Genomic DNA, 17,754 nt, shown 5'->3' on the forward strand with positions numbered 1-17,754 from the left:
CCAGTGAGCCACCTCACTGACCTGCAATCTAACAGGACCTTCATATTGTCTTCTGCATTGACCAACTGACCCCCATTTTATGGCCGTGTGAGCCAGGCTGGGATGCGCACAACACGCCCGATGCTTGTTTCAGATCTTCGGTACCTGATGCTTGCTTCAGATCTTCTGTGCAGGATCTTCTGCGCAGACCCTGTGACATCCGGCTAAATTAGGAAATTACCCGATTGCCCTCAAACTTCCACACAGGGTCTGTACATGCATACGAGGAGCATTGAGATATATATATACACTCGGATCATCTTGTACTTAGCACGCACCCATCATCACAATCGACACTTGTGATCATTGACATTTGACGCACGCCCTTCAGCATCCCTGGCCAGCTCCAGGGCAAGTGTTGCTGTATCCAGCTTTTCCTTCCATTCATTTTAGCGAGCCTGATCTCGGGCTCGATCCTTGCCCGATACGCGATAAATACATGGTCTTCTTGCCCGATTTGCAATTGACATCGGCAAAGCGCTTACAGTTGTCTTCCGGACCGAATTTGTGTAACACACACGGACAACAAGGCAGAGAAGCGATTGTCGGTTCGAGCTTCCGTTTGACACAGCTTTCCATCACCACCACCAGCATCACTAACAACAACAGCCAGCACGTCACAACAAAAGGCAGAGATGCTGTAGAACATTTCGCAGCTAGCAAGTAGCACAGAAATCTTTTTCATCACAATGTCTGCTCTACATCAGCGTCGAGCACCCGCCGTTCGCGAGGCATCCACATCTAGCATCGAAGAAGATCGCAAGATTTCTGGTTCCTGGCATCAGTCTGCTTCTCCTTCATCGCCTTGCTCCCCTTCCTTTTCTCTCCCTGCTACTAGCTCTCGACCTCCGCTCAGCGTCAACATCTCTTCGCCCAACACCTCTTCATCCAACACCTCCGACTCCAAAGACAAGAACAACGGCAAACGAGGTCACATCCAAAAGCACGAAAAGATCGAACGCATCGGTCTCCTTCGTGGCTCATCCTACGTCAAATCCACCGACAAAGATTGCGTCCCCCAACACGAGCTGACCACCTCCATCGGACTCCAAGACGATTCCGTTTACGATGCATACCTTCCACCTCCTGTCGCTTTCTTGCGTCGTCTCATCGTAGCAGTCTTGCGCAAGGAAGCGTCGCTACACGAGCGACATCAGAATTTCATGCGTAGACCATGGCTAGATCGATATTTCGTCAACACATCCCTGCTGGGGACGCATAGTTTCTTCCTCGTCTTCTTGCCGATGATCTTCTGGTTGGGAGACCCGAGGTTCGGTCGTGGAATGATCAACGTTTTGGCTTTTGGAGTGTATCTTTCTTCTGCGATCAAGGATCTTTTCTGCCTTCCTCGGCCTTACTCTCCCCCAGTAACGCGTCTAACGGTGGGTACGCATCATTTGGAGTATGGATTCCCATCAACACACTCAACCAACAGTGTCAGCATCGCACTTTACATCTACCTTTGGATTCGAAAACTTCGCCAAATCACCCCTGTAGAATCTATCGGCATCTTCTCCTCTCCACTCTGGGAAGCAGGTCTCTTATTCTACGCAACCAGCGTTGTCTATGGGCGCATCTACGCCGGTATGCATTCGATCATCGACTGTATTGCCGGCTCAGCATTGGGTGCAGCCATCACGGCGGTACAATGGGCATGCTTTGACCAGATCGAAGAGTTTTTCCAGATCAACAGTTGGACTGTTCCAATCGCAGTAATCCCAGCTGGGTTGTTGATGGTTTCGGTTCATCCACAACCAGTCGATGACTGCCCGTGCTTCGAAGACGCCATTGCCTTTATCTCTGTTGCTATGGGCGTAGGTCTAGCGCGATGGAGTGGAATCCGGTTCGGGATCACACTCAATACCGATCCCACCTTGCACCCTTTCCAAGGCCCGAGCGGTGCTTTGGCAGGGTTAGAAACTCGCAGCTTTAACGCAACCAGCATCGACAGAGAGCCTCTAATCCAGATCCCGATCGCGGGGGTGTGGGAGAGATGGATTAAGAATGGTCTAATTATGGTGTTCGGTTTAGTCAACGTGCTATTGTTGAGGGTAATTGTGAAGACGGCGTGTAAAGTGATACTTCCGCCGACGTTCAGGTTGGTGGATGAGTTGATCGGGTTCAGTCTGCCGAGAAGACATTATACACCGGCGAGCGATTATAACAAGATCCCACTGAAGGATCTAAGCGCGGTTCCGTCGGTGATCGATTTGCCCAGTCAAATTATTGTTACTGATGAAAGTGGGAATGAGCAGACGATTCAGTCCCCGCTTACTTCGCCGCTGGGTAGTAGGAGGGCTAGTGCGATTGCGATGGGTGGAGCCGGAGGAGCATCAAGCCCGTCTTCTGTTTCAAGTGCATTGTTGGCGAGGTCACCGATACATTCACCTGTTCTGTCGAGAACTCCGAGTCCGAATCCACTGGAGATGCGACGTGCGTTGGGTGGCGGATCGGCAGTGGGCAAGAGAAAGATTCAATTCACGATTGGTGGCGGAAGTGCGGATGATGCGATCGAGGATACAGTAGCTGAACGAGGGGCTCAGGATCTGCCTATTCCGTTAACGCAAAGCAAGGCACATCCGAACTTTGTAGCGCCTGATGAACAGGTAGCGAAGAATTTGGCAGCTGATATCAAACGTACTACCCCGACCGAGGTGGAGAAAGAGGTCAAACATTATGATGCCGATGGTAAGTTCCCCGCAAACACCCCACTATCTGATCTGATGTGGATGGGGAGAAAACTGACGAGAATCCTTTTTGTTGTGGCGCGGCGATCAACAGTGTTGACCAAAGTGATAGTGTATACCAATATTGGGTTGTTCTCTGCTGGATTGATTCCGGCTTTGTTCGAGAGGTTAGGTCTTTGCTAAGTTGCCTCACGATCAAATACAGACTCGTCTTTCATTCAGCCGCGTCGTTAAAAGTGTGTGTGGAACCATGGATGAAATGCTGTCTATGAGTGCGAGCTTAGTGACGCCAAATCTTTACAACCTTATCCCTGCCCCCACTGGCCACCTTATCAGCAACAAAATCGACACAGTACACTTCATCCGTATGTCCCGGCAAATCCTTCCTAATCTTGAACGTCTTCACCGGATCCCACAACTTCAACGTCGAATCTTTACTCGCGGAAATCAACATTCTCGAATCGCTCGACCAAGCCAACCTATACACCGACGCTACGTGCCCTCTCAGCGTCGCGATAAATTTCCCTGTTCGAGCATCCCAAAGCTTGATGCTGTTGTCGAAAGAAGCAGAAGCGATCTTTTTACCGTCTGGGGAGAACGCGACGTGGTTGACGCTTTTCTGGTGACCGGTAAGACGAGCGATGGGTTTCTTGGGTGTGGAGGCGAAACCGTTGATTTGAGGAGGCCAGAGGAAGAGGGTGTGATCGTCGGATCCGGTGATGATGGTTTCGGGGGTGGAACCGGAGCTGGTGGCTTCGCGGAAACGGTTTAGGGCTGAGGATTTGGCGTCTTCGTCGGAGGGTTGGACGTAGGATGGGGTGATATTGTTGTTGTTGGAGGAGGAGGAGGCTGCTCGACCGGTGTGATCGAAAGGACCGGTACGGAGGATAAAGTCGGTGGAGAGAGCGATGGTGTTGACCCAGTGAGCGTGTTCGTTGAGGTTGCGGATGAGTTTACCTCCATCCGCGGACCAGACTTTCACGGTGCGATCGGAAGAAGCGGTGTAGATGGCTCCCTCGCCTCCCCAACGCACGCAATTGACTGAGGCTGTGTGGCCTCCGAGGATATATTCGCAACGATGGAGGGTGGGGTTCCAGACTCGAACGGTGCCGTCTTTGGAAGAGGATGCAAGGCGAGGATTGGTTGGGTTGAGATGAATAGGTTCCCATGAGAGAGAGGTGATCCATTTGGTGTGTCCACAAAGAGGCTTGCCTTGAGGTGCAGCGTTTCGGGCTGCTCGACGTGCTTTGACGCCCATCTTGGCCGGCTTGCCGTTTGTTTCTCCCTGAGCGGTATCAGCAGCAGTGGTATCGCCGTTCTCTTGCTTCTGCTGTTCTTGCCATTCCTCATCAACCTGCTTAGCCGTTCGGGAAAGCCAACCCTTGCGACCGGTAAAGTTAGGATCAAGTGCTTGCCAAACCCACACTTGACCATCCATTCCGCCGGTAGCGAGTTTGCGTTCGCGACCCTCCCACTCGGCACACAGAACCCAGTTGGAGTGTCCCACGAGCGTGTGCATGGGTGTCTCGGTGTCAAGATCCCAAAGTCGAGCCGTCTTATCACCAGCACCTGTAGCCAGCAGCGAGCCAGTGGGAGAGAAAGTACTGCATAGAATAGGCGAAGCATGACCGCTCATCGTACTCGAGCATCGACTAACAGGTCGAACTTTGAACACAGCTTGCGGCTCAAAGACAACGGTAAGGGTATCTTCCTGACTGAGACCCAGCTTCTTCGCCTGCTGAGCATTGAGAACATCCTGAGTGAGCGAATCGTTGATGGGTAGTCGAGCATTGCTCTTGACCAGCTCCTGCTTTTCCTCTGTATCTACACCTGCGCTTGCTGAGAGCTGTTGGAGGTCGACGTGGAAGGCGTAAGGTAAATCGTCATCGTCATCGTCATCGTCATCGTCGTCGCTCTCTGCCGGGTCGTCTACAGAGCGTTTCTTGGGACCTTGAGCTGCTTTGAGCTGACGTCGAAGCTGGTTAATGATCGCCTGAAGTTCCTTCTGACCTGTTGATGCGGGCAAGTTGATGGTGGGACCGAGCAGGCTTCCATCTTGACCGGACTGGAATTGGATGACAAGGGTCTCTGTTGAGGGACCGAGTTGACCTTGGGCTTGGAGCGAAGAAGCTTCACGAGCAGCTTTTTCGTCGGCGAGACGTTGCCGTTTGGCTGTTCGCTGGGGTATTTGTGTCGCCATAGTTGTATCAAGTGGCCCTGATAAGAGAGGTGGTGTTGGTGTGAGCACAAAGCTGAGCTTCTTGTTTCTTCATGTTGTTCGGTGCCGTGTTTGTTTGTGTGTGGAGAAAATCAAAAATTTCAAGAAGAAAAAGTGAAAATGTCAGGGTCCAGATCGGTTGAAAAGTCCCGATCCCCTGCTCAAAAGCCTGTTTCGGTGAAGGCCGATGCCGATGCCGATGCCGATGCCGATGCCGATATTGCTGCCGATGCCGATGCTTTTTTTCTTTTTCTTTTTCTTTTTTTCTTTTTCTTATTCCTACATATCTCCTTCTCCTTCCTGCAGCAGACGAAATTTTCTGAAATTTGAGAGTGAAGAAGCGAGAGACTTTTTTTTAGCTTTGGGTAACCATCAGCTATCTTAGAGCTCAAGCTTGTTCCATACCATACTATCTCCCTCTGCTCATCACTCATCCACATCTTACCGCATCGACTTGAATAGCTTCAGGAGCTGCCACGGATACAGCTCGGACACACCCTTTTCACTGGCTCACGGCTCGACTGACTCTCCGGCCCTTACGAACACACAGTGCAAGTTCCGCCATCCCAAGGAAAGCAAGCAGTCGGGGATACTGAGCACCGTCTCTGATTCATCTACACAATGGCAGCTGCAAAGGTTGCCTCATCAAAGGCGTCCACTTCGACCCTCCCCAACGGCACACCAACAAAGAAGTCGCCAACAAAGCAAGCAAAGACTGCTAGCACTTCAGTCAATGGCGTTGACGCTTCCGCCTCAGCATCCACTTCCGCAGACGTTTCGACATCTGCTGCATCCGGAAAGTACCTCGATTCATTGACAAAGCACAATGCTGCCTTCACCTCGCTCCTTGACCTCATCCCACCGCAATTCTACCTTACACGCGATGACGTCGACGATCTCGCAGAAGACGGTGCCTCATCCAAGTACATGAAGAACAAACGCAAGAAGGCCAAGTCCGAGATCGAAGCACAGGAGCGCAAAACAAAGCTACGCGAAGCCAAGAAACAGCGTCTTGATCCAGACAACTTTGTCACCGTCACCGATATTCAAGCCGAACGTGCTGCTGCCAAAGCAGCTCGTCAAGCGGCCGAAGCTGACTCGGATCTGGAGATGGATGTTGAAGGCATGGTCTCCGACCAGGACGATGAGGAGGACAACGAGACAAGAGGCGCTGCAGCAGCGGGAGATACAGATGAAGATTTGCAGGATTCGGATGAGGAGGATCTGCTATCTAAGCCTGCTGCTAAGGGCGTTAATGGTGTCGCTGCTCCCGTTGCACCCAAGCCGATCCAGACGGAAGGCGAGCGCAAAGCATCCGTCGAAGCGCTACGAGCCAAACTTCATGCCAAGATCGCCGGTCTGCAACGTAAGCGTGGCCACCTCGACACCATTGAAGATGCTTCCGATGCAGGAAGCAGTGTGATCAGCAGCAAAGACGAGCTTCTCGAGGAACGACGCAGACAGAGGATCGACGCGCGCGAGAAGAAGAAGCAGAAAAAGATGGAAGGGAAAGCAGCGGCAAAAGCTGCCGCCAAAGCTAAGAAAGCTGGCATCGACAATGCTCCCAACGGTACCAAATCCGGCAAGCAGCTCAACATTGGCACCAAGGCACCAGCACTTCTCGTTGCTGAGCCAGGCTACGGTGACAAGCGCAATGGAGCTTCCGGCTCGGGTGCTTCGAACATTGACGTCAACGGTGGATCGCTCAACTTTAACGCACTCGACTTCCAAGCTGTTGGTGCTGCCGGTGCGACGTTGCCTGAGTCTTCAGCAGGCGGCAAAAAGAGCAAGCTTGCTCTACCATCCGATCCCAAAGCAGCTTTGCAGGTGCTTGAGGCGAGAAAGAAGCAAGAAGAGGCACGAAAAGCCAAATTGGCCAACAAGCTTGGCGATGCACCCGAAGCGCTAAACGCAAAGGTTTCCGAGTTGGAAGAGCAGAAGCAGTGGGATAAAGTGCTTGCTTCAGCCACAGGTGTCAAGATTCGTGACGACGAGAAGTTGCTCAAGAAAGCAGCCAAACGCAAGGACAAGCAGAAGGAGAAGTCAGGTATCGCATGGAACGAGCGCAAGCAGGCAGAGGTCAAACAACAGGCGGATAGACAGAAGAAGCGTCAGGATAATATTGCTGCAAGAAAGGCGGCGAAAGGTGGGAAGGGAAAGAAGGCTTCTTCGTCCACCTTGTCCAAGTCTAAGACTCCGAGTGGCAAGAAGCCGTCATTTGGAAAGGCGAGACCTGGCTTTGAGGGTAAGAAGATTGGCAGATCCAAGAAGTGAGCCAAGCCATTAACCTTTCACCACGCTCCTCTGTTCTTACTGTCTTTCACTTGTTCACCATCACAATTGCTCGTGTTCAAAACGGTCTCGATTGCATCTTACTGCCCCTGCATTTCAATACATCCAGCATATTCGGATACAGTCTGAGTCTGTGCTGTTTAGAGTCTCTAGGGCAAAGCATGATCAGCTGAAGGTACAAGCCAGTGAGCTTCTTATTCAGGGTCTGCTTCACCGGCGCGGTGAATACTGTTTTTTTTTTTTTTGTTTTTTTCTTTCTTTTTTTTTTCTCGTGCGATAAGAAGATCTAGAAAGCCCTTTTTTTTCTTTTTTTTTTTTTTTTTTTTTCCCTTTTTTCTCGCCTTTTCCTGTGGAAAATCAGATCAAGCGGCAGAGGCCCCAGAGGAGTGTGGGCAGATCGAGTCACTTTTCAGTGCCAGCAATAGTAGCAGCAGCAGCAACAACCTTGCTTTTGCCCACACCCTAGCACCAACATGCTTTGCAAGACGACAACTTGGAACAGATGTGCGATACAAATGCAGTCACTGCGCTTGTCTGAGAAGATTGAGCTTCAACAGGAGGGATGCTGGCTTGCAGCAGCGCTCGAGCATTTGGTGCGGCCAATTAAATCGCCACGCCGACACTTTCGCTTCTCCTTGCAACTCTTCATCTTTCCATCTTCCTCCCCCCCTCTCTCCACTACAACTGCTACAACGAACAACCTCTCGCTCCTTACACAATCCGACCTTCGCTGTCTGCTCCTTCGATCAAAGCTCTGTAGGTGTTGCAGATCGAGCTCTTTACGACAATCGATCTCAACAAGCTTCACAACCGCTTGTTGACGCAACCCCAAGCTCACATCCTGAGCTTGTCCACACGCTGCATATCACCTGGTCGGTACCAGCTACAACCTCTCTACCCTACTCCGCCGTACACTTCCCCCCAATAGAACAAGGCAGACGCTAGCTTCTGATCTTGAGCGATTGCTTTTCCCTTGAAAAGGCAGCCTCGCTCTTGGTCTGATCGGCGTATCTGCTCCCCTCGCTTCCACCGCCAAAAATGGCATCTACACAGCCATCATCCCAGTCGGCAGCCGAACCCGTGCTGAGGACAAAGACGCCTTCATACCACGCTCCTCCTTCCACCGACCCTCTTACTGGCGCTACCATTCACACTCTTCGTTGCCTTGACACACCCATTCATCTCGGCTACCATCTCACTCCTCACATCGCCAGGACGCTTCTCTCCACCCTACCTTCATCCACCTACGTCCTCATCACCGACCAGAACCTCGAATCGAGATGCAGCGTCACCACCGCTTTCCGTCGCGAGTTCGAAAAGGCCGCTGCAGAACTCAGTCCTTCGCACACCTGGAAGCTTCTCACCAAGGTCATCCCGCCCGGCGAAGCCTCCAAAAGCCGTCAAGGCAAGAATGCCATCGAGGATTGGATGTTTGAGCACCGTGTCACCCGTGATGCTGTTATGCTTGCTGTTGGTGGTGGTGTGATTGGCGATCTTGTGGGATTCGTAGCTGCTACTTTCATGCGTGGTCTCAAGTTTGTTCAGATCCCAACTACGCTCCTTGCTATGGTCGACTCGGCGGTGGGTGGTAAGACCGCGATTGACCACCCGCTGGGAAAGAACTTGATTGGCAGCTTCCACCAACCCAACTACGTCTTTATTGATGCTGCTTGGCTCAAAACCTTGCCAGCCCGCGAGTTCAGTAACGGTATGGCGGAAGTCGTCAAGACCGCTGCTATTTGGGATCCGATCGACTTTGCCAAGCTCGAGTCTAGTGCACCTGCGATTCGATCTGCTGTGCTTGGTCCTTTCGCTAAGCATGCTCCCCTCGATGAGGGCAGGACACTCGATACCCGTACCCAGGCTCAGTCCTTGCTTCTCGATGTCATTCGCGGTTCCGTTGGTGTCAAGGCTCATATTGTTACTATCGACGAGAAGGAAACCGGCCTGCGAAACCTCGTCAACTTTGGCCACACAATTGGTCACGCTATCGAAGCCGTCCTCACACCTGAGATGCTCCACGGTGAGTGCATCTCGATCGGAATGATCCTCGAAGCCGAGGTCGCTCGTTACATGCACGGTCTCAGCCAGGTTGCCATTGGACGTCTCACCCGTTGTCTCAAGGAGTACGACTTGCCTGTCACCCTCTCCGACCCGCGCCTCACCCGTCTTCCCAAGTCGCTCGACGTCACTGTCGACCGTCTCCTCGACATCATGAAAGTTGACAAGAAGAATTCGGGCAGCAACAAGAAGATTGTCCTCCTCAGTTCCATCGGTGACACTGTCGAAGATAAAGCTTCCACCGTCAGCGACGACATCATCCGCCGTGTCCTCTCCCTTGGTGCTACCGTCACACCCATCCTTGAGCAACCCAACAATCCCAAGGTGACCCTCTCGACTCCCGGTTCCAAGTCGATCTCCAACCGTGCTCTCGTTCTTGCTGCTCTTGCCGGCAACACTTGTCGTTTGCGCAACATGCTTCACTCCGACGACACACAGGTCATGATGTCTGGTCTCCATGACTTGCAGGCCGCTCGCTTCGAGTTCGAAGATGGAGGAGAGACTATCGTCGTTCACGGCAATAACGGTGCTCTTCGTCGCCCTGCCAACAGCAAGCAGATCTACCTTCAGAACGCAGGTACTGCAGCTCGATTCATGGCCACTGTCGTCAGCCTCGTTGAGAATGATGGCAACCAAGAACCTGTCGTGATCACCGGTAATAAGCGTATGAAGGAGCGTCCTATCGGTGCGCTTGTTGATGCGCTTCGCTCCAACAGCACCTCGATCGACTACTTGGAGGCTCATGGATGCTTGCCTCTTGCGGTTAAGGGTACCGAGCGCGGTTTCAAGGGCGGCAAGATCCAGCTCTCGGCTACGATCTCTTCGCAGTACGTCTCGTCGATCTTGCTCTGCGCTCCTTATGCGGCTGAGGATGTCGTGTTGGAGCTTGTTGGAGGTCAGGTCATTTCGCAGCTCTACATCGATATGACCATCGCCATGATGGCTACCTTCGGTATCAAGGTCGAGCGTCTGTTGGACCCTGCCACAGGTCGACCTTCCAACACGTACAGGATTCCCAAGGGCCACTACATCTCGCCTGACGTGTACGACATTGAGAGTGATGCTAGCAGTGCTACTTACCCGCTTGCTATTGCTGCTATCACCGGTACCGAATGCACAGTTCCCAACATCGGCTCTGCTTCTCTTCAAGGCGATGCTCGTTTCGCTAAGGAGGTTCTCGAACCGATGGGATGCATTGTTCATCAGACCGCCACTTCGACCACTGTTATCGGGCCTAAGGTTGGTCAGCTTCGTCAGATCGGCTTGGTGGACATGGAGCCCATGACCGATGCCTTCCTCACCGCTTCCGTGCTTCTCGCTGTTTCAGCACAGCCCCCTGCCAACGGCTCTACCTCGACTGCTCGCCCTTCCACCCGCATCACAGGAATCGCCAACCAGCGTGTCAAAGAATGCAATCGTATCCGCGCTATGATGGACGAACTCGCCAAATTCGAGGTCGAAACCAAGGAACACGAAGATGGTCTCGAGATCTTCGGTATCGATTACCGCCAACTCCGATCCAACGTTCGCGTTCACTGCTACGACGACCACCGTGTAGCTATGGCTTTCTCCGTTCTTTCCTCTCTCGCACCGGGTGCGATTTTGGAAGAGAAGCGATGTGTCGAAAAGACTTGGCCGAACTGGTGGGATGATCTGGAACGCAAGCTTGGGATTCGTGCTCATGGTGTTGATCCTGAATGCTCGCCGAGCTTGTGCATTTCTCCTTCGCACTTCAACAAGGCCAGCGTGGCAGGTGCGAATGGGAAGCAGGCTACAATTTTGAGCCAGTTGACCAGTAGCGGGGCGCTGGCGCCGAAGAAGTACGCCAAGGATGCGACTATCTTTTGTATTGGCATGCGTGCGTCGGGAAAGACATTTTTGGGTGCGATTGGTGCAGCTGCGTTGGGAAGAACGTTTGTTGATGCTGATGTTGTCTTTAACCAGAAGCTCGGATCGAAGGATGGGTTGGGTGAGTTCGTGAAACAGCATGGATGGCCCGCGTTCCGACAGAAGGAATTGAAGATTTTGGAAGAGCTCATGCTGCACCATCCCACCGGCCACCTCATTTCGCTCGGTGGAGGAGTAGTCGAAACTGAAGCCTGCCGCAAGCTTCTCGCTGAATACGCTCAGACCAAAGGACCAGTCGTCTACATCGTCCGCGACACGGAAGCCATTGTCAATTTCCTCGCTACCAGCGACCGCCCAGCTTACGGAGAACCCATTATGGACGTCTACCACCGTCGCAACCCATGGTTCAGCGAATGCTCGTCTGTCGAACTCGTCTCTTACTCGGAAGGCGAGAGTATGACGGCACAACCATGTGCAGCCAACGTCCCAGATCCGTCGTTTACAATCCAGAAGCAGTTCGGATTGGAGTCGGAGGTGGCGAGATTCTTCAAGTTCGTCACTGGGCAAGATACTAATCAGGTGGAAGATCTGGTGGTGGATAGCAGGAAGGGAGGGAGGAGGACTTACTTTTTGAGTCTTACTTTCCCGGATGTAGTGCCGAAGTTGGAGTTGATTAGGAGTATGGAGTCTGGTGCGGATGCGTTGGAGTTCCGTGCCGATCTTCTGAACCCGTCAGGTCAGCCAGTGACGACACCTCAAGTTCCACCCAATGACTTTGTGAGGAACCAGTTGGCGGCATTGCGACACCGCACTTCGCTCCCAATCGTGTTCACCGTCCGTACTCATTCGCAGGGAGGTATGTTCCCGGACAACCACCAGAAAGAGTACTTTGACCTGATCAGTCTTGCCCTGCGACACGGTTGCGAGTATATTGATCTCGAGCTTGGCTTCGACGATTCTCTCCTCACCGCCGTAGTGGAAGCTAAGGCAAACAGTCAGATCATTGCCTCCCACCACGACTGGTCCGGAAATCTAGACTGGGAAAGCGATACAACAGCTGCAATCTACACCCGGGCTTGTCAGTTCGGCGATATCGCAAAGATCATCGGCAAAGCGAACTCGATGGAGGACAACTACAGCTTAGAGCGATTCCGAGCTAAGGTTTCTGCTTCAGCAACGAAGCCTTTGCTAGCGGTGAACATGGGTGCTGCCGGGCAGTTCAGTAGGGTCGTGAACCCTGTGTTCACACCGATCACACATGAAACGATGCCAGTTAAAGCCGCTCCTGGACAACTCACCTTCCGACAAATTCAGACTGCATTGGCACTCATCGGTCAAACCACGGCGCTCAAGTTTGCGCTGTTCGGTAGCCCGATCAGTCACAGTTTGAGCCCAGTCCTCCACAATACGGCTTTTGGTGCTTTGGGTTTGCCTCATCACTACGAGCTGTTCGAAACGGCTGAGGTGGACGATGCTATTGCTGCCTATGTTCGCTCGGGTGACTTTGGCGGGGCTAGTGTAACGATCCCCCACAAACTTGCTATTATAAAGTATTTGGATCAGGTCAGTGACGAAGCGAAAGCCATTGGTGCGGTTAACACCGTGATCCCCATCCGCGATGCAGAGGGGAAAGTGACAGCGCTGCTCGGGGATAACACGGACTGGATCGCAATCGAGACTCTGGCCCGACGTTCCCTCCGCACTGTCCACCTTGCAGATCCCAACCTTACCGGTCTTGTCATCGGCGCAGGCGGGTCAGCACGCGCTGCGCTCTTCGCACTCTATCGTCTCGGCGTAAAGAAAATTTTGCTCTTCAACCGAACGCTAGCTAACGCAGAGAACCTAGCCAAGCAGGTTCCTGTGGAGTGGAACGTTCAAGTTCTCACCTCCTTAGACGAGATCGGTTCTCTCCCAGCGGAGCTTGCGCCGTCGGTAGTAGTGTCGAATATCCCTGCTGAAGGTGCGACGTTGGATCCCAACGCCCAGGGACTGATTCATCTTCCGGTGGGGATTTTGAAGAATCCTGCAGGGGGAGTGGTGATTGATATGAGCTATAGGCCTTACAGTACGAGCCTTTTGCAGTTGGCTCAGCAGGTGAATACGGCGGTGGCGGCAGGGAAGAAGTTGTGGTCTGCTATTCCGGGGATTACGATCTTGCTGGAGCAAGGATGCCATCAGTTTTTGCGCTGGTCGGGGAGGGAGGCACCGAGGGAGGAGATTGAGAGGGCTGCTTGGGAGGTTTATCTCCAGCGCTGATCTTGCTTTACTCCAGCGTTGAAAGGTGTTGTCATTCGCAATCAAAGCTCGTTTCTCTTTTCTCGTTTTTCTCTCTCGTGTGTGTTCGATCAGCCAAGTGTTATGTGTGTCATGAATGTCAAGAATTGCTCCACTAGACAAGGGCAATGCTAGAGAGAAAAATCCAAAAGAATGTCCGTTCTTCCCTCTCCCCTTTCTACTGATCAGCAACGCACTCACTCGAATGAAGCGAAGTTGTCTTTGTAACCATCACCAACGGCGCTGGTCTAGTCGGAGGACTGGCTCTAACCGCAAAGGGTCTCCCCACCACCCTTCCTGTTCCTGTTCCTGTTCCTGTTCCTGGGTCTGATCTGAAAAGCCTTGTATCATCGCGCATCGCCGCATCCGCACCTTCCGAGAAGGTTTTCGCATGCCCAACCTCGCCTACTCGCACTGCATGAAGTGAGCTGAACCCGGTAAACCTTCGTTCCCCACCCTGCCAACTTTCATCCTCAGTTTTCCCCGTTTCTTCCATTTGGATATCCTGTTCCATCCCCGAGCGATAAGTGCAGACGGCATTGAAATCGAAGTTCCTCTGCGCCTGTCTCTCCGGATCCGCACTGGGTGAGTAGTCGGAAGTTGCTTTATGCATCGCCGTGCTTACCGCCTGCCTGTAGATCAAATTCGCCAACAACACCGTTGTATACAGCGCTCCACTGAGGAGGTAGATGGGAGTATACCACCCAATAACGCTAGTCGAGAACAAATAGAAGCTGGTTAACGAGAAGGTAGCCAAAACTACCTGTCCTTGTAATGAGTACACTCCCAAGTTGAATAGTACACGCCGGGCGGCATCCATGGAAGTTTGTCGACGGAGAACGATCAACCGAGCAATTGTGGTCAGGGTCGTGCTGATTTCGAGCAAGACAAAGATAATTGCCCATGCAGAAATAATTCCTTTCACCCAATGTCTCGTGCTGGGGTCTAGAAGACGATGTTTGTATCGAACAGCATAAAATGCAGCTCCGAACCAAATCATCAATACAAACTGCGCCGTTATCCCCACTGTCGCCACTGCCACTCCTATCCGGGTAGATTTCTTCCTCACGTCGAACAACTTTGCGATCCTAGCCACGAAATACAACTGTCCTATGGCCCCGGGTATAGCTTGCATCGTGTGGTACAATGGGACGTACCATTCTATTGCGTTTGTGTCGAATCCTACTTTGGAATAGAGGGCGATTAGTGCGCGGTTGTACAGGCATACGAAACCGACGATTGCCAGGGTTAGGTTGCATAGTACGGATATAAGCACGGCTAGTTGGAGTAGGTATGGATCGCGGGATGGTTGCGAACGGGAGCGAAGACCGCCGAATAAGTGGAAGTAGACGAAAAAGAGGGAAGCGTTGGCACCGGCAAACATGCCCATGGCGTAAACGAGGATTTCGGTTGGACCTTCGGCTTTAGCCATGGATGTTGGGAGGAGCGGTGGCGGGTAGGCGTGTGCGTATAGACCGTAGGGGTCTGGTTTGCTGGGAGCTGCGCCCATCTTGTTTCCTCAGCCCTGGTTAAGAAATGTGTGTATGTGTGTCGACACAAAGCGATGTGGTGGTGGAGAGGAAGGTGGAGTTAGAGATCGTGGTTAGAGGTAGGGTTCGGAATGGGGAGGAAGCGAGGGTGGGTTGGAGAGCTTTTCAAGCTGGTACATATACTCCTTGTTCGCTGAGGGTGGGGCGGCAGGGAGGCGGAGAAAAGAGGGAGCAGGGCTGAGGTTAGGAACTGGATGATAAAGTTCGCGTTGGCAGGTTCGCTTCACTTTTGGGATGATGTCCACTTGTTCTGCGATTGTGTCTGGCCATCGCAGCCCACTCCAGCTCAACGTCGCCCACACTGCGCCTCCTAACTCACTCTCTTCCCTTCCTCTGAAGCACACACTCATGACGCACCCTTCCGCGCTCGCTCGGTCTTCTTGCTTGGCTTACCTAGGGCACGGGGGGTTCAATCCCATACTGAGTTTCCGACTATGCAGTGCTAGACTCTTTCACATCCTACGCCGAAGCTAAAAAAGAAGTTACTGCACATACCCAGGTCTAATACGTTGGCCGGAACACTTCTAGCCGCGGGACTGGTGTTACTTCGGATTGCGTTTCCGTATCAAACCTTGTCTAACCCCAGTCTCAGTGGGCTTGACGAGGTGTGAACAATAGCGTTGTAAGGCACCTAGGCTGTACTCCGGATTCTATGCTTGCTTGCTTTGATAAACAATAGCTATTGTGTGGCTGCAAAGGCGCATTGTTTGACATCTTTTTTGCAACGACGAACGCTAAAGATTGGAATCTACAGTAAGGTGGCGTTGTCGGACTGACGCACAACCTTTCCTCAAGCACATGAGAGCCGATTTTACTGCAATACGGTCTGTGCTGTGCTTCCATTCCCAGGCGGAAGCTAACACAATGCGCTCGAACCTCTTCGGTTGTCAAGTACGAATTAGACACGGGAGCCAAGACGACGCGCAATTGATGAAGCCACTGCATACAGAGTGCGATAATGTTTGGGCTGGTATATGTAGCGTGCTGCTCACTGGCCCTCGTTCTGTAGTGTTGCACGGTGACAAGTAGCATCGGGATCGAATCCATTCTTTCGTGTCTGCGGGTGAAGCACGCAGCTCTCTCGTGCAAGGACCTTTCTGTGAGTGGTAACAGAAAGCACCAACGTCGCTAATGGCGCGTAGAAGGCGGATCGAAGAGATCTGCGGGAAATATTTAGTGTCGATACATCCAAGCTTTCCTTCTAGTTGTTCTTGGTGATCTTCCGACGTTAGTGGTAGAATTCCTCTTTAGAGCTAGCTAGGTTTGCTTAGGGTCAGGGAGGGCTCTTATTCTATTTCCTCTACCTGAACCCTTAAAGAGGATTGCACGGGGAGAGTCGTAGCATGAACGATGTCGATTGATGCTTGTCGACTGATGTTAAATTCAGGTGCATTTTTGTGCCTCATTTTTGTTGTACTTTTTCCAACCGCCAAAATCCTTTTCTATGTTGATTATCTGCAAGCTCAGCAGCATACACTTTCGGGGCCTGCCAAGCCACCTCCTTGTATTCTCCCTATCTCCTCTTTTGGAGGCTTCATCTTTGAGCTTCCACCAGCTCTAGCCGAGCAGAAGAATAGGGACAAGTCGACAAGCCTGGGCGTCACGTCGTCGGCGAATTCCCTGCAAAAACACACACGAGGTGGAGGCCGCAGGCTGACACACCAACACTTTCTATGCACACATGGCCTGTCAACTTGCGCCTCACGTCACACCTCACTCATCACGCGTTTCTCTCTTCTCTCTTCTCTCTTCTCTCTTCCCTCCCCCTTCCCAGTTCGGAGGTGCAGGATTCGGGTTAGAGCTTGCTTGCGTGGAGATCGACGTTGGTGCGTGATGCGTTCACAAAAAGAAGGAGAGCGAGAGAAGCAGGGAAAGGTCAGATCCAGGGTCCAATGGTGTCAGGCAAGTGCGTGTACCGCAAGAAGAATGTGTGTGTATATGAGAGAGCGTTGCGTCACCAACCCGCACAAGCGAGTGGCACATGACTTTTTGCTTCAAAGTGAGGCTTGATCCTCTTCTTCAGGTGCTGGTGGTCAGAAGATATATAAGGCCGGCCATAAACCTTGTTTGTCCGTCATCGACCATAACTGCATAGCATTCTCTGTAACTCTCTTCAACTTGGCATTCGAAGAGATCTTCATTTCACGACTTCCAACACTACCACTTACCACCCACAACTGATCATCGAAAATGGCAGGCGGCGGAGCAGTCAACCGAGGCCCCCACACTGGATCTGGCACTGAAGCATCCTTGACCGACCTCAACGGACCGCAACGCAAATCCCTCCTCTCCAACTTGGATTTCTCCGAGATCGCTCGACTTCAAATCCCGCCTGCATCCGGTATCTCCGACTATGCTATCTTCGACCGTGACGATTGTCTCGCCGTTCAAGGCTCCCTCCCTACCTTCACCAAGTCTTTTGGCCCTGAAGAAATCCGTCAGTTGGTCGACGTCTTCGTCCAAGCCACTGCTCCCAGCGTCACCGAGGAGGAACTCAAGAAGAACAACCGAGAGATTGAACTAGCTGGCAAAAAGTTCACCATCTCCGGTCCAAGGGGAGCTCAGTACCCGTTGGAGATAGCAACTCTGCATGAGCAGGGAAAGGAGGAGGGTGACGTGTTGTTCGTTGCTACTACGGCTACTTTGTTGGTGGTGTTCAAGGCGGCGGAAGGGGCAAATGTTCAAGTCAAGACGAATGAGAAGGAGGGTGTTTGGACTGCGATTAGAAGCTTTGCTTTTGCGTTGAGTGAGAAGGGTCTCTAAACTCCATACACATTCATCTACA

The 17,754-nt window shown here is 52.2% G+C and overlaps 6 protein-coding genes across 6 annotated transcripts; 4 read left to right on the plus strand and 2 right to left on the minus strand.

Annotated features, from left to right (window-relative positions):
• Positions 1-728: 728 nt before the first annotated feature.
• On the plus strand, positions 729-2,909 carry UHO2_04341 (uncharacterized protein; the record flags this gene model as incomplete). The annotated part of the gene is made up of 2 exons (XM_041556014.1): positions 729-2,727; positions 2,821-2,909. The coding sequence occupies 2 exons, from the start codon at positions 729-731 to the stop codon at positions 2,907-2,909; spliced, it is 2,088 nt and encodes a 695-aa protein (XP_041411948.1).
• A 97-nt stretch (positions 2,910-3,006) lies between these two features.
• UHO2_04342 (putative RSA4 - WD-repeat protein involved in ribosome biogenesis) lies at positions 3,007-4,926 on the minus strand (the record flags this gene model as incomplete). Its single annotated transcript, XM_041556015.1, has 1 exon — positions 3,007-4,926. The coding sequence occupies one exon, from the start codon at positions 4,924-4,926 to the stop codon at positions 3,007-3,009; it is 1,920 nt and encodes a 639-aa protein (XP_041411949.1).
• A 639-nt stretch (positions 4,927-5,565) lies between these two features.
• UHO2_04343 (uncharacterized protein) lies at positions 5,566-7,218 on the plus strand (the record flags this gene model as incomplete). The annotated part of the gene is made up of 1 exon (XM_041556016.1): positions 5,566-7,218. The coding sequence occupies one exon, from the start codon at positions 5,566-5,568 to the stop codon at positions 7,216-7,218; it is 1,653 nt and encodes a 550-aa protein (XP_041411950.1).
• Positions 7,219-8,274: 1,056 nt separating this feature from the next.
• On the plus strand, positions 8,275-13,401 carry UHO2_04344 (putative ARO1 - Pentafunctional AROM polypeptide; the record flags this gene model as incomplete). Its single annotated transcript, XM_041556017.1, has 1 exon — positions 8,275-13,401. One exon carries the CDS (start codon positions 8,275-8,277, stop codon positions 13,399-13,401), a length of 5,127 nt encoding a protein of 1,708 aa, XP_041411951.1.
• Positions 13,402-13,597: 196 nt separating this feature from the next.
• UHO2_04345 (uncharacterized protein) lies at positions 13,598-14,929 on the minus strand (the record flags this gene model as incomplete). Its single annotated transcript, XM_041556018.1, has 1 exon — positions 13,598-14,929. The coding sequence occupies one exon, from the start codon at positions 14,927-14,929 to the stop codon at positions 13,598-13,600; it is 1,332 nt and encodes a 443-aa protein (XP_041411952.1).
• A 2,230-nt stretch (positions 14,930-17,159) lies between these two features.
• On the plus strand, positions 17,160-17,732 carry UHO2_04346 (uncharacterized protein; the record flags this gene model as incomplete). Its single annotated transcript, XM_041556019.1, has 1 exon — positions 17,160-17,732. The coding sequence occupies one exon, from the start codon at positions 17,160-17,162 to the stop codon at positions 17,730-17,732; it is 573 nt and encodes a 190-aa protein (XP_041411953.1).
• Between the last annotated feature and the right edge of the window lie 22 nt (positions 17,733-17,754).

This window comes from Ustilago hordei (genome assembly GCF_900519145.1).
Source record: "Ustilago hordei strain Uho2 genome assembly, contig: UHO2_contig_08, whole genome shotgun sequence".
NCBI lineage: Eukaryota > Fungi > Basidiomycota > Ustilaginomycetes > Ustilaginales > Ustilaginaceae > Ustilago > Ustilago hordei.